This window comes from Neoarius graeffei, chromosome 25, assembly GCF_027579695.1.
Source record: "Neoarius graeffei isolate fNeoGra1 chromosome 25, fNeoGra1.pri, whole genome shotgun sequence".
In the NCBI taxonomy this organism is placed as follows: domain Eukaryota; kingdom Metazoa; phylum Chordata; class Actinopteri; order Siluriformes; family Ariidae; genus Neoarius; species Neoarius graeffei.
The window spans coordinates 41,615,473-41,642,041 of NC_083593.1; the positions used below are offsets into that span (position 1 = coordinate 41,615,473).

General features: G+C 42.2%; 1 protein-coding gene across 1 annotated transcript in view; it reads right to left on the reverse strand.

Moving 5' to 3' along the window:
* Window positions 1–23,486, reverse strand: part of sptlc1 (serine palmitoyltransferase, long chain base subunit 1) — a 33,918-nt gene extending 10,432 nt beyond the window's left edge. The window contains exons 1-11 of the mRNA XM_060909076.1: window positions 23,413–23,486; window positions 22,039–22,146; window positions 17,117–17,211; window positions 16,863–16,956; window positions 16,446–16,518; window positions 16,216–16,348; window positions 15,912–16,041; window positions 14,236–14,325; window positions 10,126–10,233; window positions 7,707–7,802; window positions 7,164–7,260 (exon numbers count right to left, since the gene is read on the reverse strand). Coding sequence (XP_060765059.1) covers window positions 7,164–7,260; window positions 7,707–7,802; window positions 10,126–10,233; window positions 14,236–14,325; window positions 15,912–16,041; window positions 16,216–16,348; window positions 16,446–16,518; window positions 16,863–16,956; window positions 17,117–17,211; window positions 22,039–22,146; window positions 23,413–23,466 — 1,078 coding nt within the window. The 5' untranslated portion in view covers window positions 23,467–23,486. The remainder of the gene's footprint in view (window positions 1–7,163; window positions 7,261–7,706; window positions 7,803–10,125; window positions 10,234–14,235; window positions 14,326–15,911; window positions 16,042–16,215; window positions 16,349–16,445; window positions 16,519–16,862; window positions 16,957–17,116; window positions 17,212–22,038; window positions 22,147–23,412) is intronic.
* Window positions 23,487–26,569: the final 3,083 nt, after the last annotated feature.

The window sequence follows — 26,569 nt, forward strand, 5'->3', positions numbered from 1 at the left end:
GCAATTTTTGTGAATTGTGGATGGATGACTGAGGCCAAGTTTACATTAGACCGTACCTGTCTCGTTTTCTTCGCGGATGCACTGTCCGTTTACATTAAAACGCCTGGAAACGCCGGGAAACGGGAATCCGCCAGCGTCCACGTATTCAATCCAGATCGTGTCTGGTCCGGTGCTGTGTAAACATTGAGAATACGCGGATACGCTGTGCTGAGCTCTAGCTGGCGTCGTCATTGGACAACGTCACTGTGACATCCACCTTCCTGATTCGCTGGCGTTGGTCATGTGACGCGACTGCTGAAAAACGGCGCGGACTTCCGCCTTGTATCACCTTTCATTAAAGAGTATAAAAGTATGAAAATACTGCAAATACTGATGCAAATACTGCCCATTGTGTAGTTATGATGGTCTTTATGCTTGCCATCCTTCCACTTGCAAGTGGTAAGTGACTTGCGCACAGCGGCTCAGTCCCGAATCACTGCTCGTGCACTTCACTCGCGCGCTCTGTGAGCTGCGCAGGGCCGGAGTGCGCACCCTCCAGAGGGCACTCGCTGTTCAGGGCGGAGTGATTTGGAGCGCAGCCGCTGAGGAGGAAGCGATGAGCCGCACTGACACATTTCTCAACTTGCGTGCCGAATTAGTCATGTGATTAGCGTATTCCGTGTATTGGCGTTGCTGTGTGCACGCGAATCGTGTATTGGCGTTGCTGTGTGCACGCTAATCGTTTTTAAAAACGTTAATCTGATGATCCGCTGATACGGTCTAATGTAAACCCCACCTGACACTGCGTGATGGCAATAGCTCACCAGCCTATGACCATGTGAGCTAATGGCTCAACCAGTGGTTGTAAAAATGGGTACTGGGGACCTCCAGTGATACACGAAGCATTTGTTAAAGTATTAGATATCACACCTATCAAAAAAGTTATTATAAGTGCATCATCATTAGCCATTTGATTTGAACTGGTTTCCAAACCTCGATCAAAAAAAGCAGGCCTATAAATAAATGTCATTGGCGGTCATGTGCTCCATCATGCAGTGAGAGTCATTAGTGCCACTACTGAAAACTTCCAGTGCTTAAAGTGATCCTGGTGCTGTGTTAGTTGATGCCCTTATTTTCATTCTTGGGAGAATTTAGCAGTTACCAGTCATGCTGAAATAACCCTAAACCAAAAGAACATTGCTAGTGCAGTTACAATGATGTTTAACCAAATTAAACAAAAACTCAAAACTAGATAGAACTCGACGCCAACGGTGTCGATAGGGATGCCTCCACCCGGTAGACTACACGCCTTATTAAGTTGTGATTTGGGGATGGACATTTGACCTCACAGTAATCTTGACCTGGTGAAATTACTTGTATTAGCCTTGGAGACGTTGTGTTCACAAGGTTTTTGGACAGATATTTGACCTCACAGTGACCTTGACCTTAGACCTTTTGATCTCAAAATCTAATCAGTTCATGTTTGTCCCAAAGCGCACAAATGGTGAAAGTTTGATGAAATTCCTTTCATTAGACTTTGAGATATCGCGTTCACAAGGTTGCGGGACGGACGCACGCACGCACGGACAGACGGACAACCCAAAAACATAATGCCTCCTGCACCTTACGGTGGCGGAGGCATAATAAGGGATCACAGCCAGGTTTTGCTGTTTGCTCCTAAAAACAAAACTTCTTTTCTCAATCATTTTCCAGCGACGTTCAACATCATATTAATGAAAAACTCCGTGCCAAAATAACCGAGACAGCAAATACAGGATTCATAGCTGCAAATATGGGTTGCACATATGGTTGCAAGTGGGGCTAACCATCAGCACTTCCAAGACCAAAGTCATGAGCGTAAACACCAGATGTGAAACATGGGTCACTGTAAACAGCGCTCCTCTAGAACAGGTCAGTGACTTCACTTATCTTGGAAGTGTTGTTAGCTCAGACAATGCGGCACAGAATGACATACAAGCTAGACTCAGCAAAGCCAGAGATTCCTTCACCAGACTCAAGCCAATCTGGGAATCCAGGCAGTACAGCACCACTACAAAACTCAGGCTGTACACCAGTTTTGCTGTATGGCTCTGAGTGCTGGAGGGTGACCAAGAGCGGCACGAAAAAGCTCAGCGTATTCCACACCGGATGCCTCAGGAGAATCTGCCGCATTTTCTGGCCAATGAAAGTCTCAAACACAGAGCTCTACCAGACAACCGGCAGCCAGGACATCACCATTGCGATCAAGCGCCGCCGGATGCGATGGCTAGGACACGTCCTCAGAATGGACCAGTCGCGTACCCCAAATATTGCACTGAAGTGGACACCACCTGGAAAAAGGAAGCAAGGACGCCCGAAAACCACATGGAAGAGCACCATCATGCACGAGCACCATCATGCATGCACTGAAGGACATGGGTGAGGCACAACATTCTGCAAACGACAGGAACAAATGGAGATGCCTTGTTGATGCCTTATGTCCTGCCCGGGACAAAGAGGACCAAGTAAGTAAGTACGGCAAAGATTCGACTCGACTAGTTAGCAATCTACAAGAAAACGAGGACAATGGTGCTGATGGTGATGTGAGAGTGAAAGACGACGCTTTGAAAGCTGATCTATAGAGATCTTGCAGTCACGTGACCGGAAAGTACACAGCCACCATCTTGTCGGTAAAAAACACAGCTGAATACTGCTGCACTCATGTACAGAATGGATCAATTTCAATCGACGGACTGCACGGCTCATTTTTCTAATGAGCAGATAACTAGATATATGTCTAAAATAAACTATCTACAGATTAGTGACCCTTATGGCTTTCCGGACGGAGTTTTCACGACCGTGTCAGTGGATATTGAACCGCCAGCGGAATACCCGGACGTGTATAATTACCTCATCAACTTTCCCTCGCTGTTCAGTGGTGAAGCACTGCGTGCTTATAAATCTCTGGACAGTTATCTTTACAGAAATTCAGGATTTGTCAGCAACTCAGATGTGGCATCTTGTAAACAAGAAAATAATCCTCATTGGATGGGTAAGTCACTTAAGTATTGAGTATAGCACTGACCAGCCGATTACAGAATAGAATAAGGTAATTCCAGCTGTAATTCCAGCTGTAATTCCAAATCGTCCGTCTTGTTTACCATGGATCTGGCGTTGGAGAGATAGAAGCTTGGCAGTGGAGGTTTGAGTGGCTGTTTTCTGAGCTTAGTCAACAGGCCGGCTCTGCAGCCTCGCTTTTGCTTCTGCTCCCAACACCGCCTCCTTCGCTTTGCTTCCGATAACAATCCATGGAGACCCCGCTGGTCTCGCTATCTCGTCCGGAATGTTGTGCATGCGATGGAAATCGCTACAAACTGTCATTTTCTGCTGGAAACCAATGTCCAGTAAGTCCATACGGTTGTAGTGGATATTGAAGTCCGGTACAGACGAACAACACGCAAAAATACACACAAAAAACATAAAAAACGTGCACAGGTAGGGAGAGCTTGTAGCCGCAGCCGTTGTAGTAGAATTGTATATAGTAGGGTTTTCCAGAAGAAAAGGTAGAAGCAGAAGTAGAACCAGAAGTAGAAGGCGGAAAATGGCGTTTGACCGACAAGATGGCGTCTGTCACAATCTGGATCGGCTGTGACGTCACAGGCAAGTGCTCCATTTGAGCAGTGTACAGCTGAGGTGGTGAGACAGCTGGACCAACTTAAAGACTAAGAACCGCTGCGTTGCTTTCTTTCGGATGAGATAATGCAAGAGTTAAACCTCAATGGCACCAGGATCAGCAGGTAGTCGGAAAAGCAGGCACTGTATGTAGGAAACTGCTACGCAACCAGAAGAGAGACTAACATGTCAATGAAAGAAGTTTAAGCTAAAAAAGAAAAAACATTAACTCAGAATTTAATTACAAAATTAATCCAACTAATAATCCATCTATACTGCTTATCCATCAGGGTTGCAGGGGAAGCTGGAGCCAGAGGTGGGGTACACCCTGGACAGGTCACTACTCTACCACAGGGCTAACACACAGACAAATAACCATTCACACCTATGGGCGATTTAGAGTAGCCAGTTGACCTAATCAGCATGTCTTTGGACTGTGGGAAGAAACCAGAGCACCTTTACAGGCATGATCTGTGGTTGGTTGAAGAGAGCAACTGGACTTGTTTGATGATTCTTGAAAACGTTTCACCTCTCCTCCGAAAGGCATCCTCAGTTCTGTCTGACTACTAGGGAGTATCCAGTATTTATCCTCTCATGGATCATCATAGAATCCGAATCAGAATGCTGATGGCTGCATTGTAGGCGGCTGACAAGATGTCATAGACACCCACCTCTGTTCAATGATGGTCGTTCCAGGTTGACAAAAATGAACGATCCTCTCTGGCTAAGATGTCTGCCAGTTTTCTGGAAGTCCTCTCATACTCCCGCACCAGTCGAAGGGAACTCATCCCAAAGTGCGTAGAAACATATCTGTGAAGAAACTCAGTCGTCCAGGTACATAGTAATCTGTGGTTGGTTGAAGAGAGCAACTGGACTCTTGGGCCGAATCCCATTTCACCCCTTGGACCAACCCCTTGGCCCTTCCCCTCCATTTTGCGCGTTCACGTGAAGGGGTAGGGGTATCCCAATCCCAGTTAACGCGGAGGGGTAGGGCTTCTGTACGCCTCCAAACGGAGATTTTCCTGGAGCTGACTCCGAACGAAGGGGTTTGAGTGATTTCCCACAATGCCATGCGGATTTCAGCGAGATTTCATGCGGATTTCAGAAAGATGGCGGTTCCCGCGGCGAAAGATTGTCATAAATGTATTTTCTCCATTATTTATGTGTTTTAAGTTGTTATCCAGAGGAAACACGCCGCTTGATTCGCTTTCGAGCTGAGAATGAGCAGCGATTTCTGAAATCCAAGCTGCTGCTAAAAAGCTTTGGGAGTGAGTATTGTTTTCGGTTGCTTGACTGTGTACGTTTTGTTCTGTTATTCTGGCTTTTATTGTTTACATGAGTGTTCTGACACCTCATTCTGTCGGATGTGGTGCACGAAGCGCCAAAGATATCCCATTCAGTGGTGTTAGTTAACAAATCACACCCTGCCAGCAGAGATTTCTGGTTCTGCCTCTGACTGTAGCGGCTGGTCGCAGCCAATGACGCATTTGGTCGCGTTTTGCTAACGTAAACGCTGACGGAGGTACGCGATGACGTATGCGATCGTTGAAGCGCTATCCCAATACGTAAGGGTTGAATTTCAAGCCCTATCCCTTGTAGCTCAGTTTCAAGGGGAAGGGCCAAGGGGGAGGGGAAGGGGTAGGGGTAGAAATTAGAATTGGGATTGGGCCTTGGTTGAAGAGAGCAACTAGTCCAGAGTCCAGTTGCTCTCTTCAACCAACCACAGATTACTATGTACCTGGACGACTGAGTTTCTTCACAGATATGTTTACAGGCACGAGGAGAACATGCAAACTCCACACAGAAAGGCCCCAGTCGGCCACGGGGTTTAAACCCAGAACCTTCATGCTGTGAGGCGACAGTGCCAACCACTGCACCACCCATTAATAATCAAATTTAGCACAAATCTTACTCTGGTAAGTCTACAAATTAATATGCAAGCACTTCAAGGTCCTTCAGGATCCTGAAACCCAATTCACACGCAAGACAGACTTTAAACTGTCCTGCTCAGGAGTCCACCGACGATCCTTAAATTTAAACAACCTTCCCATCATTCATGCAGAATGTTAAATACTGAACTATTGATGCATCTTTCATAATAGACAGGTCTATGTAAATCAAATCGTTTCAGAACGCACAGTACTGTGCAAAAGGTTCATGCACCATTTATTAACAGACGTTCTAGATTTTTATTTCATGATATTTTATGACTCCATTACCAAGTCAGTACCAAGACATTTTCGATTTCTTGGCAGGACAGAGTCACCAACCAGGAGGTGTTCGACTTAGCCTAATGCACAAGTGTTGAAGCAATTCTGCTGAAGTCCCAACTTCGCTGGACCGGCCATGTTATTAGAATGTCTGACAACCGTATCCCCAGACAACTAATGTATGGGGAATTGAAGCTGGGCATATGGAAAAGAGGAAGGCCCAAGCTGAGATACAAGGACATGCTAAAAAACAACTTCAAATGGTGCGGCATCCAACCATCCCAACTGGGGTCACTGGCTGCTGATAGAACAGCTTGGAGGGCAGTCATATCCCGAGCGACTACATCTTTCGAAGGGGATAGGAGGCAGCGCCTCAACGCTGCAAGGGTCAGACGCCACAGGACGGCATCCACAGTAGTCCTGACAACGGACCACCGATGTACAAAGTGTGGGTGTCTGTGGGCCTCAGCATTTGGTCTCAGGAGCGATATGAGGTCCCATCCCCCGTGATGAGAACACAGACAGTCTTCTTCGGCAACGAAGGACCACCACCAAGACATTTTCAATTTCCAAACATTAGTCTTCCAGCACAGAATTAAACGTTACAGAAAAATATGTGTGTCAGTATAGAAAGCAGCATATTACACAAGAGACACTTTTCAGACAAAAACATAATGAAGGCTGCTGGGTTTTGCTGCAAAATTAAGAAGCAAGTGTGAAAGTCTCCAGAAGAACTGTGTCTCTAAAACCTACAACTCATTTCCTTATAAACCTGCACCAATTGTATCGGAGACTTTTTTTTTTTTAAAGCAAAGGGGCATCATACCAAACACTGACTTTCTTTAATCATCTCTTTACTGCTATGTATAGGTTTTTTTTTTTATTTAGAAACACTTGCATTCATTATTTTTGAAGACATCTTTGCGTCGACAGTGTTTCTTTGCATGTTTTGCACAGTACTGGGTTTGTATCAAAACCAGAGTTAGGCCTGCACTCTTAGGAGTCCCTTTTCAGTTCTTAAAGGTTAAAAATATTTTGTAGCTTTTATATGGGCCTCAACATATGGTCTAAATCAGGAAGATATCAGTCTCTCTTTTTGTTTGAAGTCTTTCCAGTTCAAAATTGTCTCATGGAATAGACCCAGTAATCTGATGGTTAACAAAACCTCTCATTAATCTACTGACTGCTCCTCCTTTCTGATATTGTGCTTTTTAACAGCTTTTGTTTGCTTTGTTAAATAAAGAAAGATGAACTATAGGATTTTTTTTTTGGGGTGGGGGGGGGTCTAATACTAGAGCGCTGTGTGCATGTGTGTGGTTTTACCTGGATCCTCCTCCATGATGTTGAGGGCCTCAATAGCAGCAGTAGCCAACATGGGTGGAAGAGAGGCTGAGAAACAGTAGCCCTGTCCAGACAGACGCTAGCGCACACACACACACACACGACCGATCAGTGAGAAATGTACTGTGACTGCTCAATGTCCAAATAAAGGATTCTGCCTAAAGGTGTCCAAGAATTATTTCAATTCAAAGCCAGAAAATGTTTCTCAAATAGTTTGTCCAACAGTCACTGTGATCAAGGGGTTCTCTCTGCCAAAAATCTGGACTGCATATAACAGATACTTCAGAGATGGGTCATTTTGCATTTAGCTTGGTTTACATTTCAAAAGCACACATGTATCCAGTTATATCCATTGCTTTTGATCATTCAAATGATCCAAAGACCATACTTCAAAATTTACAGATTTACTGCACAAACTGATTCAGATCGCTCGCAGATCCAAAATCAAAATTAACTACACGCATAATTAAGACAGATTATTTGCAGAGAGAGAGGATTATCAAGCATTGGAAGGGTCTCGGATACCTGATGATCAATTACAAATGATCGTCCACAGCAGAATCCACCTATGGAAGCCACTGCGTTCTCCATGTTGGCACTTATGAGGTCAATATCATCTATCTGGATGTAGAGGCAAAAAAAAAAAAAAAAAAGGCACAACGTTACTAAAATACTTTAGAAATACCATTAAATACTAACATGCCTAACAATGACATTTCAGAGTGGGTTGTACAGTGTAATGAAGAAGAAACATTTTGCATTCATTCATTAATTTTGCATTAACTGTAACTTAAATTCCATGGACCCCTTCAGTACAGAACTTTCAAACGTTCATCTAAATGTGCAACATACCATTTTGGCTATTTATTGGAACCATAGAGTTTTGTATTCCTGAACTTTCCACTGACAGAACACATTAGGGCCAAGGCTGACATGTTTCTGAGTTATTGAGGTTTGGATTAAACCCACTATAAAAACTCAATAACTGGAGTAATGGTGGGTTATGATTTCTAAATGGAAAATAATTAAAGAAATAAAATCGCAGACCCCTGACTATGTTTCATATCTCCCCATTTTCATCTCTGAAAAAAATGACAGACATTTTAAAGGAAATTCAGTCGAAGAATGACTGCATAAAGACCTTCTGGTTTACCTTTAAATCAAACAATTTATAGTCGTTTAGAAACTGTGTCAATGAATCACACAAGGATTCTTTTGAACCATCATCTTAACTCTCACAAAACCAACAAAGTACAAACAGCAACTCCCCCCTTAATGATTTAAATACCTTGTTAACAGTTCATCTCAATCACTCCAAACCAATTCCATGTGACGGAAGATCAAACCCCATCCCCCCCAAACAGGCTCTTTCTCTTTATTTTATAATGTATTTAAAGGTCCCATGGCATGAAATTTTCACTTTCTGAGGTTTTTTAACGTTAAAATGAGTTCCTCTGACCTTCTTAAGTCACCCCAGTGGCTAGAAATTTCATAATGTGTAAACCAAACTATGCCCAACATTTGAGAATGGCGCGTCAAAACGGCACGTTGATAAGCTCTTCCCTTTACTACGTCAGCAAGGGAGATGATCCCCACGCCCCCCCTCTGGATTCCCACCCACTGTATGGATTGCCCCGCCCAGTTGTAGTGAGGAGACCACAGAGGACACAACATGGCATCACCTAAGCGAGCAAAACATGGAAATTGCGCTGTACATGGATGTGACAACACAGAAAAGAGTCTGTTTTTACTGCCGACGGGAGAGTCCCTGAAGACGCAGTGGCTTAATTTTATTTACTCCAATAATACGCCATCGAGTCTACCTAAGTATGTTTGTCGGAAGCATTTTCCTGAGGAATGTTTCCACAACTTGGGACAGTACAGGGCAGGTTTTGCACATCAACTGTCACTGAAGCCTGGGTCCGTACCAAGCATCCCTGCCGCATCAGCAACAAACACCGAACAAGTAAGTGTATAACTGGTCGTTTTGCCGTGTTTTAAAATCGGTGCGTTAGCCTAGCAATGGCTACATTAGCTGTGCAGCTAACCGCTTCCTGCAGTTAGCCAGGTAATCTGCACTACAAAACTACAGAGCATGCAGCATGCTCTGTTAAACTGAGTTTAGTCTGGAAATTGACTGTAACTTATGAGCTTATGTTTGACTATTGCTCCGCAATGCATGTCTTCTGTTGGATAAGCGATATGTTGCTGTAGTTGCTGCTTCTATCCTCTTTGGTTATGGAGTGCGTGTTCAAGCCTAGGGTATTATACGTTCGTAAACTACCACTCCGAACACACTCACTCTCTGTTCTGTGTCACGTTGAGTTTACGAAAGGAGTCCGAGGGAGAACGGGGTTTTGTCTTAGCAGCGTGGCTACAGGCGCTGATAGCAGCGAGTATGTGTGCACGTGCAGCTTGGTCAAGCCCCTCCCCCCATGGCCCGCCCCCACCCTCTACCCTTCCCCGCCTCCTGCTTCTCATTAGCAAAACGACGCACTGGGAAAAGCGCTGAAATGGGGCTTTCTCCCAGGAGGCTATATTTACGTGCCGAGGGTTCATTTCGAGAAAGGCTGCGGATATAACATCCGGAAGCCTCCACGAGCCCGTTTAAAGCATCAACAAACCACCATGCCATGGGACCTTTAAGAGACACACAGCTGCTACACTTTATTACACACAAATTATCAAAATGACGCAGTCATAGCTGATTCAGAAATAGTTTTCAAAATCACAGAGACCTCCTATTGCTTTTCTATAACCTTTGCACAACATTCAAGGCAATGCTGTGTGTTAGGACAAATACACAACTGCATTTTATCATTTTGTTTAACTACGTTAGAAACAATATTTTTCATCCAGCTGGAAACTTAAACATCCTTCACTCATTTTTAGGAATGATAGAGATTGAGAGGAACAGTCTTTTCTCCTCATGACTGTGACTTACATTCACACCAAAGTGTTCAGTGACGCCCCGGCCATGCTCTCCTAGCACACCGAAAGACAAGCTTTCTTCCAAAAAGATGCGTACTTTATACTTGTATTTCAGCTTCACCTGGAAATGGAAACGAACATACACCCAGTAAGAGTAATTTTACTAGTTACACTACCGTTCAAAAGTTTGGGGTCACTTTGAAATGTCCTTATTTTTGAAAGAAAAGCACTGTTCTTTTCAATGAAGATCACTTTAAACTAATCAGAAATACAGTGGTGGGCAAAAGTTTACATACCCCAACAGAATGTTTTGTTTCTTGGCTATTTCTAAGAGAAATTGAATGATAATACACAAAAACCTTTATTTCACTTGTGGTTAATGGGTGGCTGAAGCCATTTATTGTCAAGAAAATGTTAACTCTTTAAACCATTATGGCAACAAAAAAACTACACAAATGACCCTGATCAAAAGTTTACATACCCCAATTCTTAATACTGTGCATTTCCCCCTTTAACATCAATAACAGCTTGAAGTCTTTTGTGATAGTTGTCAATGAGTCTCTTTATCTTTTCAGATGGTAAAGCTGCCCATTCTTCTTGGCAAAAAGCCTCCAGTTCCTGTAAAGTCTGCGGCTGCCTTGTATGGACTGCACGTTTGAGGTCTCCCCAGAGTGGCTCAATAATGTTGAGGTCAGGAGACTGAGATGGCCACTCTAAGACCTTCACTTTATGCTGTTGTAGCCACTGACAAGTTGATTTGGCCTTGTGTTTTGGATCATTGTCGTGCTGGAATGTCCAAGTTCGTCCTATGTGCAGCTTCCGGGCTGAGGCGTGTAGATTTTCCTCCAGTATTTTTTGATAAGTGACTGCATTCATCCTGCCATCAACTCTTACCAAATTTCCAGTGCCTTTGTAGTTCACACATCCCGAAAACATCAGAGATCCACCACCATGTTTCACTGTGGGAATGGTGTACTTTTCATCATAGGCCTTGTTGATTCCTCGCCAGATGTAGCGTTTAGTGTTGTGCCCAAAAAGTTCAATTTTGGTCTCATCACTCCACACAACTTTTTGCCAGAAGATTTGTATTCTTCTAGCAGTGGTGGGTGAAATTTTTCTTGGTCTACCTGAACAGGCTTTGGTGTCTACAGAGCCCCTGACTTTCCACTTCTTGATTATTGTTTGAACAGTGCTGACTCACATTTTTAATTGCTTTGATATTTTCTTATATCCCTTCCCTGATTTATAAAGTTCAACTACCTTTTCACGCAGGTCCTTTGACAATTCCTTTGATTTTCCAATGGCTCAATCTCAAAGATGACGCGCAGCACTGGATGAGGGATAAAAGGTTCTCTCAAAAGTCCAGCAATTTACTGACTTTTATTTTCACCCACTAATTAGAAGCAAACAGATCACAGGTGAAGGTAGTTGCCTTTAATTGCCATTCAGTCCTGTTTATGTCAAATTGTGTACAGGTTTTCAGGCCAATTCACAGGGGTATGTAAACTTTTGATCAGGGTCATTTAGGTAGTTTTTGTTGTTTTCATGGTTTTCAAAGAGTAAACACAGTAATGAATGCAATAAATAGCTTCAGCCAACCATTAACCACAAGTGAAATAAAGGTTTTTGTGTATTATCATTCAATTTCTCTTAGAAATAGGCAAGAAACGAAACATTCTGTTGGGGTATGTAAACTTTTGCCCACCACTGTACACTCTATACATTGCTAATGTGGTAAATGACTATTCTAGCTGCAAATGTCTGGTTTTTGGTGCAATATCTCCATAGGTGTATAGCGGCCCATTTCCAGCAACTCTCACTCCAGTGTTCTAATGGTACAATGTGTTTGCTCATTGCCTCAGAAGGCTAATGGATGATTAGAAAACCCTTGTACAATCATGTTAGCACAGCTGAAAACAGTTTAGCTCTTTAGAGCAGGGTCTCTGCACATTTCTGACCAGCAAAAATAATACTTTTTAAGACCATTTTAAGACCACCGAGTATAAAAAATAAGACCACTACCGCGGAACAAATACGTACAGTGTAAAAAAAAAAAAAAAAAAAGGCACACTCTAGGTTAAGTTCAAAGCATTTTTTTTTTATAAAAAATGTGCATCTTCAGTTTACAAAACAGAACATTAGCTGCCTTCTCGATATTTTAATAGTAGGGTACTGCTGTAAACAAACAGTGAGGAAACAAATTGATCTTCAGTTAACAAAACAGAACATTAACTGCTTTCTCAATATTTTAATAGTAGGGTACTGCCATGAACAAACAGTGAGGAAGCAAGGAAGTTTGACTACTGATCGAACTGCCTCTGGGGACTGTTGTTGCCCGACTAGCAGCATAGCGCATATGCTTTTCCCCTTTCGAGTGAGCGTCAAGGGCTTTACAGCCCATTGTTGTTAACTTGATGTCTTTCTGACATACCTTACATCTCGCTTCATATTCTGAAGTTGCTGTTGTTAGCCAACTTTTGTATTTTGGCTCCTCAAGCCACTTGTTACTAAACTTACACTTCCCCATCTCCGTTCATGTTCAAGTTCAACCACTTCTTCCTCGTCTGCTCTACTCTCAATGGTTCTACTACCAGTGTTGGGCACGTTACTTTCAAAAAGTAATTAGTTATAGTTACTTTTCCCAAAAAGTAACTGAGTTAGTAACGGAGTTACTTTGTCATAAAAGTAACTAATTACCAGAGAAAGTAATTATTCCGTTACATTTTGTTCCCCCTCAAAAAAAAAAATCAAATTCAATTAGTGTAATCATAATAAAAGTGAATGTTAAATGTGTTTAATGACTGAAATGGACACTTAACAGAACCAATTAGTAATGTTATCTACACTATATTAATATTTTTGTGGGACAATGTGAGATAAGACATCTATCAAATGTAATATATTTCTGTAGTTATTAAAATTGTTACTAATTACTGGCCACTGACGAGGACAAACGCTTTGTTCCTCGACATAATGTGCATTGCACGTAAACACTCTTGCCTTTTATTTCAAGTAATGAAAAGTCCTGGCTGTATTTCCAGTGTGAAAGCGCAGTGCTGGGCTGACCGCTCGCCATCGCTGGGTCTTCCGATTGAAAGAGCGCGCAGTAGTGCAGTAGGCGTGGCCTACCTACGTATGTTGTCCAAATCTACTCTGATTGGCTTACTGTGCCGTTGTCTCGCGTCTCCCCGCCCCACACGAAAGCAGAGTAAAGAAAGGCTGAGCGAGCAGCGCGCCAGATGAGAACAGCTTTAATAAAGTAACGCATAGTATTTTATTGTAAGTAACGGGAACGGCGTTTTAACGATGTAAAAAGTAATTAGTTAGATTACTCGTTACTAAAAAAAGTAACGCCGTTAGTAACGCCGTTTATTTCTAACGCCGTTATTCCCATCACTGTCTACTACATGGATAAAAGAACACACTGCCCCCAGTGGCGTGGTTCCTGCGCTATTAGAACTAGTGCTAGACACACAACGGCTCTTGTGCTACTTGTTCAGCATCTTGATAACAAACGACGCTGGTTGAATAAATAACGTTAGCGCGGAAAAAAAAATCCAGACATATGTTTTTTTTTTTTTTCATTTACCGTAGGCTACCCGGATGAAATTTAATACCTCCCATGTGAAATTTAATACCATAGCTCAAAAAATAGCGAAATATAATGCTTTTTAAGACCTTAAAAAACACATATTAAAAATAAGACTTTTTAAGGATCCGCGGAGACCCTGTAGAGAAGCTATAAAACTGACCTTCCTTTGAGCAGATTGAGTTTCTGGAGCATCACATTTGTGGGGTCGATTAAATGCTCAAAATGGCCAGAAAAATGTCTTGACTATATTTTCTATTCATTTTACAACTTATGGTGGGAAATAAAAGTGTGACTTTTCATGGAAAACACAAAATTGTCTGGGTGACCCCAAACTTTTGAACGGTAGTGTACGCATCATTCTATACAACAGTTACACAGCATTCGATTGCTAACTATTTAAAAACCAAGAAAAGATATTGGCGATTATAATAATTCAAATAGTATTAACATCACCCCCCTGAAGTTCAGTCTAATCCTGTTTTAAATAAATAAATAAATAAATGTCCTCAGGAGTGTGGTGTGTTTTCTCACCAGTTGTGGAAGAGGGCAGATGTCTGCAGTGTTCACATACAGGCCTTCCACAACAATGAATTTTCTGGTGACTCTGGCCTTGCGTGGGTTCTGACAACATACACATCAGAAAAGATTAATTAGTGAGAGGATCCTGAAACATCACTGCGTTCTTTTGCAGATATTATTTGTGGAGATCTGGGAAAACTCACTGGAAGTCATTCCGGCGACAGAAAATGAAATATTGGGTTTTGACCAAAATAATGCTTACAGCATATTTTAACAGCTCAACTTTCAGAAACTAAACATACATCACTAAAATTCAGTGGGGGTTTTTGTAATTAAAATTTTAACCTTGTCTAGTCTATCTTCCAACAAAGATCAAACCGGTTAAGGAGCAAATTTAGCAAAAACAGAGGTAAATTCCATCTGCCTAAAGAGGACAAATATGGTCATAAAACTGTAGGATTGTTCATGGCTCTTGTTCTACTATAGTTCTGTATATTCCACACCTTTGTACTGAAGGCACTATATTTCCTCCGATAGCATGCATGCATGTGAAAGTACACCGATTAGCCATAACATTATGACCACTGACTGGTGAAGTGAATAACACTGATCATCTCATTACAATATCAAGGGGTGGGATATACAAGGCAGCAAGAGAACAGTCAGTTCTCGAAGTTGATGTGTTGGAAGCAGGAAAAATGGGCAAGCGTAAGGATCTGAGCATCTCCAAAATGTCACATCTTGTGGGGTGTTCCTGGTATGCAGTGGTTAGTACCGACCAAAAGTGGTCCAAGGAAGGACAACTGGTGAACCGGCGACAAGATCATGGGTGTTGAAGGCTAGCCCATTTGGCCCAATCACACAGAAGAGCTACTGTAGCACAAGTTGCTGGGGAAAAAAAAAAAAGTAATTGCTGACACCTTTCTGTTTTCACCAGCATTAACTTTTTCAGCAGTTTGTGCTACAGGAGCTCTTCTGTGGGATTGGACCATATGGGCTAGCCTTTGTGCCCTGTGCGGATCAATAAGCCTTCGACACTCATGACTCTGTCGCCGGTTGTCCTTCCTTGGAACACTTTTCAAATCAAGGTCCTTCCCGCGCCATGTGGCGCATAGGGTGGCGCCGATCCCTGTTTCCGTAGCCCTTGGCCTCTCGCCTATTACATAGTTAAGGTTACAGTGGGGGGCTAGTCCTCTGGTAACCACGAGAGAGTTTGACTCCCCACTCACATCTGTATTGCAGCGTGCCTTGACAGATGGCAGTAGGTACCATTTTTATGATGGTCTTTGGTATGACCCGACCGTGAGTAGAACTTGCAATCTCCCGATCGAGAGGTGGACACGCTAACCACTAGGCCAACCAAAAAAAAAAAGCATGGAACACTTTTGGTCGGTTCTAACCATTGAATACTGGGAACACCCCACAAGACGTGCCATTTTGGAGATGCTCAAACCCAGTCATCTAGCCATCACAATTTGGCCCTTGTCAAAGTCGTTCAGATCCTTACGCTTGCCCATTTTTCCTGCTTCCAACACATCAACTTCAAGAACTGACTGTTCTCTTGCTACCTAATATATCCCACCTCTTGACAGGTGCCACTGTAATGACCGCATCAATGTTATTCACTTCATTTGTCAGTGGTCAAAATGTTATGGCTGGTCGGTGTACGTGCATGACTCTTTCCCCACCTTCTGGTCTTCCAGCTCCTGCTCCTTTAACAGTCGCTCTAGATCCTCCATGTCGTTGTGCTTGAAGTATTTAATGAAGCTCCGGGAAGCCTGCAGGCCCTTCTGGATTGCAAAACATGCTGCTTCATCCCTGTGGAAACATGATCACAAAGAGCAAACAATAAGTTTTATACTTGTGTAATCAGAGATTGGTGCATCTGGAGAATAACAGAAAGAGAACGCTGTCAACAAACTACAGAAACACGGTTGCAACAGCAAGCCCTCTGGCTGAGAAGAGACAAGCGGAAAATATGCAAGCACTTACACAAATACAATGTCGCCTCTCTTGGAGTACGCAGGAATGGCACTGGCTATGGTTGCAAAGCCATAAGAGTAGATGATAGCCTCCTCTGTTCTCATAAACTTAGCCAAGCGCTCCTCTAACTCCAGGTGAACATCTAAAAAGAAGGGATGGTGATGGCATGGGCTGAAAGCTTGAACGAGCATCCATTGCTTCGAAAGATATACAAGTTTGTGGAAAGAAATATCACCCACCAAACGTTCCATAGAAGCCTCTTGGGCCACATGTACCCACGCCATACTTCCTAAGAGATGCAAGTGCCTTTTGCTGAAATAGAAAAGTTTTTCAATAAACAAACAAACAGAGCCGTGTCACAGTTTCTCCCAACCTAATCTGTGAATTCCCCGATACTCTAAATTCCATTTTTATGATACTCATCAAAAGCACTGAAACCCTTTTGCAGTGCATGATTTCATGCTCTAGTAATAAATAAACAGCACTGATAAAATGATCATGTTCTGCTATGAAATTCATTAATACAGTTAAAATACACTGAGCACTAAAACAGCTGCCTCCGAGCACCAGTCTGCAATCAGAGCTGGCTACAGTCTGAATTTTAAGGCGGCTGGAAAAGCAATTAGGCTAATGCCTGCATTCTCAATGGTACAAACCTTAACACGTGCATTATCGAGCAGGCCCAAGAAGTTAAACGAGGCAAAGTTAATGCACTCTTTCCCATTAACAATCATTTTGTGGCTTGGAGAGCTGTAAAAGAAAAACACTGTTATTAGCAGCAAGTCGAACTGCAGCGTGTATGAATTATTCTTTCGGCTTGGAGTCGATAGAGCTGCTGCAATCAGTCATGTCAGAACTAATAATAATAGTACCAGTGAACCCAAATGGAAGGTGTTTGAGGCCAGCTTACCCAGTCACAACGTCGTAATTTAGATACGGTTGATCTTTCAACACAGGAGGAACCAGAGGCTCTGGCTGCCATTCTTCAATTAACTCCTCTTTTTCCTACAATATTCACAGCCATTTTCATGTGAGACCATTGCACAAGGGAGATTTTTAACTTTGGCTGTATAAGCTTTTCAAGCAGGTGAGGTTTTTCAGACATGTACTATATGGCTGAATGTTTGAGGACACCTGAATTTCACACCCATATGTGGATCTTCCCCAAAGCTGGAAGCACAGATTTGTATAGTTTGTCTTTGCACGCTGCAGATTAAGACTTCCTTTCACTTGAACTAAGAAGCCCAAACCTGTTCCAGCATGACAATGCCTCTGTGCATAAAGCAACATTTATAAAGACATAGCTTGCGTGGGGCGGCACGGTGGTGTAGTGGTTAGCGCTGTCACCTCACAGCAAGAAGGTCCGGGTTCGAGCCCCGTGGCCGGCGAGGGCCTTTCTGTGCGGAGTTTGCATGTTCTCCCCGTGTCCGCGTGGGTTTCCTCCGGGTGCTCAGGTTTCCCCCACAGTCCAAAGACATGCAGGTTAGGTTAACTGGTGACTCTAAATTGACCGTAGGTGTGAATGTGAGTGTGAATGGTTGTCTGTGTCTATGTGTCAGCCCTGTGATGACCTGGCGACTTGTCCAGGGTGTACCCCGCCTTTCGCCCGTAGTCAGCTGGGATAGGCTCCAGCTTGCCTGCGACCCTGTAGAAGGATAAAGCGGCTAGAGATAATGAGATAGCTTGCGTGGAAGAACTTGACTGTCCTGGGTGGTTGACAAAATACAGATGGGTCACGGACTATAAATTACGAAAATATAATAATAAAGGATACAAAACATGACGCGGTTACGGATTTTAATACGGATACTAGTAATTTACGGACTGGTCACGGACGTTTCAGTATATTCTGGATTGGTTACGGATTTCATACAGATGATGCATCATGGATGGTTTATTTTACGGACATTGCTACAAATATACGGAACCATGACAAGGATGTCACAAAGATGGTCTCCATGGTGACATTATCTGCCGATGGTAGCTACATAATGGAGATAGAAGCGCCAAATAAAGTCAAGCCAATACTAACTAATCGGCAGATGAGTCTTTCGATAAGAGACACTGAACGTCTAATAATATACAGAGAACACAACTCTGAAATGCCATTTTTGCCAAAAGGGGGTGAAGTTTATGTATTTCACCCAAAGACCGATGTAGAAAGTAGGGATTGGGTCGCAGATGGTCACAGTTAAATTATAACTAAAAAATTATATTAAAATCTGTAACCACTCTGTATTTTATACGGATGTTAATAATTTATGGATTCGTCATGGACGTTTCAATATATTATGGATTGGTTACGGATTTCATATGGATGATGCATCACGGATAAAACAAATTAAGAAGTCTAAAACAAATGTTTGGACTGCCAAAGTTCATACTTAAAATATCTTACCTGCATTTATATGTTTACTTTATTCATTTACTATTGATATTTCACTGAAAATATCACATATCCGTGAATAAAAGATCCGCACTTTGTATTATTTTCCGTGAATCCATATTCCATGACTCGTCTGTATTTTGTGAACTGTGACTGTCCTGAACAGAGCCCTGATCTCAACCCTACTCGGGATGAACTGGAACACAGCCTGTACCCCAGGCCTCCTTGCCCAACAGCAGTGCCAGACCTCACTAATGCCTTAATAAAAAAAACAAAACAAGGAGTAACTAATAAAAATCACCCCGGGTGTGAATGCATGCGTGAGCGCGTGGTGCCCTGAGGATAGGGTTTACATCTGCACAAGTTACACATTGACCTTGAACTCTATCTATACTGGGAACACCACAGCTTATCTATAAACACCAGAAGCATTAGAAGTCCATTTGAGCATTATTTATACTTTGTTATTCAGAAATTTAATCGGCTGATATTTACAACCCCGATTCCAAAAAAGTTGGGACAAAGTACTAATTGTAAATAAAAACGGAATGCAATGATGTGGAAGTTTCAAAATTCCATATTTTATTCAGAATAGAACATAGATGACATATCAGATGTTTAAACTGAGAAAATGTTTCATTTAAAGAGAAAAATTAGGTGATTTTAAATTTCATGACAACAACGCATCTCAAAAAAGTTGGGACAAGGCCATGTTTACCACTGTGAGACATCCCCTTTTCTCTTTACAACAGTCTGTAAACGTCTGGGGACTGAGGAGACAAGTTGCTCAAGTTTAGGGATAGGAATGTTAACCCATTCTTGTCTAATGTAGGATTCTAGTTGCTCAACTGTCTTAGGTCTTTTTTGTCGTATCTTCCGTTTTATGATGCGCCAAATGTTTTCTATGGGTGAAAGATCTGGACTGCAGGCTGGCCAGTTCAGTACCCGGACCCTTCTTCTACGCAGCCATGATGCTGTAATTGATGCAGTATGTGGTTTAGCATTGTCATGTTGGAAAATGCAAGGTCTTCCCTGAAAGAGACGTCGTCTGGATGGGAGCATATGTTGCTCTAGAACCTGGATATACCTTTCAGCATTGATGGTGTCTTTCCAGATGTGTAAGCTGCCCATGCCACACGCACTAATGCAACCCCATACCATCAGAGATGCAGGCTTCTGAACTGAGCGCTGATAACAACTTGGGTCGTCCTTCTCCTCTTTAGTCTGAATGACACGGCGTCCCCGATTTCCATAAAGAACTTCAAATTTTGATTCGTCTGACCACAGAACAGTTTTCCACTTTGCCACAGTCCATTTTAAATGAGCCTTGGCCCAGAGAAGACATCTGCGCTTCTGGATCGTGTTTAGATACGGCTTCTTCTTTGAACTATAAATTTTTAGCTGGCAACAGCGGATGGCACGGCGAATTGTGTTCACAGATAATGTTCTCTGGAAATATTCCTGAGCCCATTTTGTGATTTCCAATACAGAAGCATGCCTGTATGTGATGCAGTGCCGTCTAAGGGCCCGAAGATCACGGGCACCTAGTATGGTTTTCCGGCCTTGACCCTTACGCACAGAGATTCTTCCAGATCCTCTGAATCTTTTGATGATATTATGCACTGTAGATGATGATATGTTCAAACTCTTTGCAATTTTACACTGTCGAACTCCTTTCTGATATTGTTCCACTATTTGTCGGTGCAGAATTAGGGGGATTGGTGATCCTCTTCCCATCTTTACTTCTGAGAGCCGCTGCCACTCCAAGATGCTCTTTTTATACCCAGTCATGTTAATGACCTATTGCCAGTTGACCTAATGAGTTGCAATTTGGTCCACCAGCTGTTCCTTTTTGTACCTTTAACTTTTCCAGCCTCTTATTGCCCCTGTCCCAACTTTTTTGAGATGTGTTGCTGTCATGAAATTTCAAATGAGCCAATATTTGGCATGAAATTTCAAAATGTCTCACTTTTGACATTTGATATGTTGTCTATGTTCTATTGTGAATACAATATCAGTTTTTGAGATTTGTAAATTATTGCATTCCATTTTTAAATTTACAATTTGTACTTTGTCCCAACTTTTTTGGAATCAGGGTTGTAGTTTGGTTTGGGCAGGAGATAATTTATTTTTAAAAAAAAAAGTGTATTTCCTTTCGTGGTTTTAAGAAATGGCATGAAAACTCCCTTCTCACAGGATACGACTAAATCTTTTACAGTAGGTAAAAGGCGACTTCTATCAAAGGAATGCCCAGACTGTAAATATTTATTTGCAGGACAGATTTAGATTGGACTAAAACTCACAGAGATATCCTTATCCTCTTCTAGGATTTTATTCCCACCTATTCTTCCATGTACTTTAAAGGGTCAGATTCATTTTTATTTAATTTTCAAGTGTTTACAACTGCACTGATATAAAAGGCTCCGTCTGTCATTTTGGTCAAAAATGAGTTCGGCACGAACAATTACTGAATTATACTTTGATATCACTGGGTATTTTCCTCTTTTTAGGTTTGGTGGTTTATTATTTGAAAAATATATTCTGTCAAGGTAGAGCGTTTTATTCATAAACCTAAAGTTATACAAACTCAGCAGGAATTAATTAACACTAACAGCACAAACATAAATAGTTAAGAAGGACAACATACATGTAGAAATTAACCATGTATAATATTGTGCTAGACAACTGATTGTAGTTTAATGTTATCAAAAGTAATAATCGTTATTATATGATTATTGTAATGTATGTTAATGACTGACTGTTAATGCAGATATCTTGTTCAAGGAAATACACTCAAGCTTAGTACAGTGCAAATATGATCTTTTATCTCATCTCATTATCTCTAGCCGCTTTATCCTGTTCTACAGGGTCGCAGGCAAGCTGGAGCCTATCCCAGCTGACTACGGGCGAAAGGCGGGGTACACCCTGGACAAGTCGCCAGGTCATCACAGGGCTGACACATAGACACAGACAACCATTCACACTCACATTCACACCTACGGTCAATTTAGAGTCACCAGTTAACCTAACCTGCATGTCTTTGGACTGTGGGGGAAACCGGAGCACCCGGAGGAAACCCACGCGGACACGGGGAGAACATGCAAACTCCACACAGAAGGGCCCTCGCCGGCCCCGGGGCTCGAACCCAGGACCTTCTTGCTGTGAGGCGACAGCGCTAACCACTACACCACCGTGCCGCCCCTGATCTTTTATCTTCTTGATGAAATGAGATTTCGAAAAACCCGTGTCTTTTGAGTTCTACTAGAATATCTGATCTATGACTTATATCGTAATGTAATTGGTCATTCTTATCTTATTGACTTTCTAGATATCTTACCGCATATACACTAATGATTCACAATACCTCACAAGATCAACAGCAAAAATGAACAAACAGTAAAATTGCTTCTCAGAAAGACATGAAAGAATGTTTAGGAGCTCATTACCTTGTCAGTGAGATCATATCTCTCTTGCAGCTTATATGTTTTTGAGAACAACAGTCTGATTATCCACAATATCAGGATTCCTTCTAAGATCAAATGATATGCTGGTGCCTAGGAGCAGAAAACAGGATGCTGGAGGTTCAATTATACCTGATTATTCAACTTTAACATGAGAAGCATTTTATGTAGTGTAAAACACAAACTTTTTTTTTAAAATCATCAATGAAAATATAGTCATGTCATGCATTATCATCATCATCATCATCCACATAGTTTGTTTGGCATGAGTTTTACGCCGGACGCCCTTCCTGACGCAACCCTCTCGATTTATCTGGGCTTCAAACCAGCACTAAGAATGCACTGGCTTGTGCAACCCCAATGACTGATTTAGAAACAAAAACATTAAAGGGACAGGACATGTAGGACGGCTCAGAGATAAAGTGAGACAGGCGATATTGAGATTGTTTGGACAGGTACTGAGGAGCGATCCAGGGCATATTGGGAAAAGAACACTGGAGATGGAGTTGCCAGGTAGACGGAAAAAAGGAAGACCAAAGATGAGATTTATGGATGTAGTGAAGGAGGATATGAGGACGATTGGTGCTACAGAAAAAGATAGACGACAGGAGGAGATGGAGGGACATTATCCGCTGTGGCGACTCCTAACAGGAACGGCTGAAAGAAGAAGAACTCATGCATTAAAATTCAGTGTTTATGGAATACTTATAAACTTTTACTTCAAAAAGCTTGGGGAAAACAAAAAATGATTCCCATTTGGGAAAAAAAATGACTTAGTCTCTGCATTCGTGGTGTAAAAAGGTTAACTGTATGAGGTAAAAGTAAATGCAAACTCAAAAATGCCATAAAAATTTTGCAAATTCTGCAAACTGAAAATTCCACAGGAAATTCCACAAGAAATTCAAAACCCTTTAAACTGGTGTGTTCAGGGTTTTTAAATTTCCTGAAACGTCCTGAATTTCTTTTTATATTACAAGTCATTGGGAGAGAAAAAAAAAACAGTTTCAACAAGCAATTTAAAAAAATATATCCTTCTAGAGAAAACTAAGAAATCCATTTTAACTGTTAAAGCCTTAAACCTAAATGGCTACTTATCCCCTATATTAGTGCACTTCATACTCTATGAAAGAATTACTTCTACACCCTATATAGTGCACTACATATGGGGTAATGTCTAATTCAGGATGCAACCATTACCTATTTGGCAACCTGGCTTTACTTCCTGTATTATCTAGGCAACAAACTAGATTATAATTCTTCGTTTAAAAGAGACACCAACCCGCCACGGTTTCAGCAGAATAAACACACAAACCGTAAAGTCGTTTTAAAAACAATATCGCACTATATTTCTGTACTAACCTCGTAAAAAGCCTGCACCATCTCTACTAACACCCACTGTTGCCCCGCCGCCATCTTGGTTGTCAGGGTCACATGACCCTATAATATACGTCATTCGACTGATGTAGAGATCAGAGCCTATAGTGTACCTGCGCCCTCTTGTGGACTCTTATTGAAAATGCGAGTTTGAGTTTGACTTCTTTTTCCCCAATTTCATCTCATCTCATTATCTCTAGCCGCTTTATCCTTCTACAGGGTCGCAGGCAAGCTGGAGCCTATCCCAGCTGACTACGGGCGAAAGGCGGGGTACACCCTGGACAAGTCGCCAGGTCATCACAGGGCTGACACATAGACACAGACAACCATTCACACTCACATTCACACCTACGCTCAATTTAGAGTCACCAGTTAACCTAACCTGCATGTCTTTGGACTGTGGGGGAAACCGGAGCACCCGGAGGAAACCCACGCGGACACGGGGAGAACATGCAAACTCCGCACAGAAAGGCCCTCGCCAGCCACGGGGCTCGAACCCGGACCTTCTTGCTATGAGGCGACAGCGCTAACCACTACACCACCGTGCCGCCCATAATAGTAATAATAATAATAATAATAATGAAAATAGGTTTTCCGGGGCGGCACGGTGGTGTAGTGGTTAGCGCTGTCGCCTCACAGCAAGAAGGTCCTGGGTTCGAGCCCTGGGGCCGGCGAGGGCCTTTCTGTGTGGAGTTTGCATGTTCTCCCCGTGTCCGCGTGGGTTTCCTCCGGGTGCTCCGGTTTCCCCCAAAGACATGCAGGTTAGGTTAACTGGTGACTCTAAATTGAGCGTAGGTGTGAATGTGAGTGTGAATGGTTGTCTGTGTCTATGTGTCAGCCCTGTGATGACCTGGCGACTTGTCCAGGGTGTACCCCGCCTTTCGCCTGTGGTCAGCTGGGATAGGCTCCAGCTTGCCTGCGACCCTGTAGAAGGATTAAGCGGCTAGAGATAATGAGATGAGAAAATAGGTTTTCCCTCTTTACTGCAGTTCTAAATAAGGGACTGGTAACGTTAAATGATTTTTAAAAGAACCTAGAAAGGATCTTTGCATATAAAATTCAATTCTTGGTTTCCAGTTACTGATTGTATTGATCTGAGGAGCTCCATATCACATACAGTGCTTAACAAATTTATTAGACCACCACCTGATTTAAGGTTTATGCCACAGCAACCATAAATATACAGTAATGGTGATCACCAAAGTAGTTTTTTATGTTTCTGAAATGGTTAATCCACCAGTATGTGCATATTCTTGAACTGAAATGACATTTTTAATGCTAAAATAAAATTAGTGTTGTTATCTGAATTTTTTTAATTTACTGTTTTTTTTTAAAAATAGCAAAGTACAGTGTTATTTTTTATTAAAATGCCAAATTATAGTTATTTACTTGCATTCCTAAGTAAAAAAAAATAGTCTCAATTTTCAAATATTATGCTTGATTAATTTCTGACTTGTCAAAGACGTCCTGGTTGTCAGCTCACATTTGAGTATAAAAACCGTGAATTCAGTTTGAAATTCCTCACTTCTGTTCAAAATGGCAAAACACAGAGAACTGGCTGAAAAGGAAAGAGTGCGCATTAAAGCACTCTGTGATGCTGGATGGTCTTTGAGACAAATAGGGCAAAACATTAAACTTGTGTTCTCACAGTGTGGTCAAGTATGCTTTGGATTCCATTGGCGAGACTGGTACCTACAAAATGCGCAAAGGAAGAGGCAGAAAATGAAAGCTGACTGAAGCAGATGTCCTGCACCTCAAGATTTTAAGTACTAGAGACAGAAGGAAGACCTCTGCTGATCTTCAGGCGGAGATGAATAGGTCTAGATCATCTAATCTCATCTCATTATCTCTAGCCGCTTTATCCTGTTCTACAGGGTCGCAGGCAAGCTGGAGCCTATCCCAGCTGACTACGGGCGAAAGGCGGGGTACACCCTGGACAAGTCGCCAGGTCATCACAGGGCTGACACATAGACACAGACAACCATTCACACTCACATTCACACCTACGGTCAATTTAGAGTCACCAGTTAACCTAACCTGCATGTCTTTGGACTGTGGGGGAAACCAGAGCACCCGGAGGAAACCCACGCGGACACAGGGAGAACATGCAAACTCCGCACAGAAAGGCCCTCGCCGGACACAGGGCTCGAACCCAGGATCTTCTTGCTGTGAGGCGACAGCGCTAACCACTACACCACCGTGCCACCCAGGTCTAGATCAGAGTCCGAAAAAGTCTCCAGAATGACCATAAGCAGACGACTGCAGGAACAAGGCTTACAAGGAAGAATAGCTGCTAAGAAGCCATTATTGAGGACTGCAAACATCCAGAAACGTCTCAGATTTGCCAGGGAGCATAAACACTGGACTGCAAATGACTGGAAGAAGGCACTCTGGACGGATGAGTCCAAGTTTGAACTCTTTGGTCAGCATCATCGTGTTTATGTCCGTAGAAAAGCTGGAGAATGTTTTGATGCTAGATGTACCAGCATTGCACCCACAGTGAAACATGGTGGAGGTTCTGTTATGGTATAGGATTCAATTTCTGGAAACGGCATGGGCAAATTAGTGAAAATCGATGGTATTATGAACAAGAAGGTCAACCACAACATCTTGGTGCATCATGGAATCCCTTCTGGACTGAAACTGATTGGTCGTGGGTTCATATACCAAGAAGATAATGACCCTAAGCACACTGCAAAGCTGTGCAGAGACTATTTGACCAAGAAAAGGGAATCTGGAGTACTGGAACTGATGGATTGGCCAAGTCAAAGTCCCGACTTGAATCCTATTGAACAGATTTGGGATTTAGTGGATTCAAAAATAGATCAAACAAAAGTTTCATCCAAAGCAAGTCTCTGGGAACAATTACAAACTATTTGGAACACAATAGCAAAAGAGACTGTTGAAAAGTACGTAAAAACAATGCCAGCAAGAATGCAAGCCGTTATCAAGGCCAAAGGAGGCCATACAAGATATTAAGTTTTTTTGGTTATTATATATAAACAAAAACTATTTAGTTTTTTCATTTTGTTATTTTCCTAATAAATAACCATTGACTTTTTAGTTTTAAACAAATTTTTGAGAGATTTCTAAAATATTTGTGTTTTCTTGCTTTTATGACAGGTGGTCTAATAAATTTGTT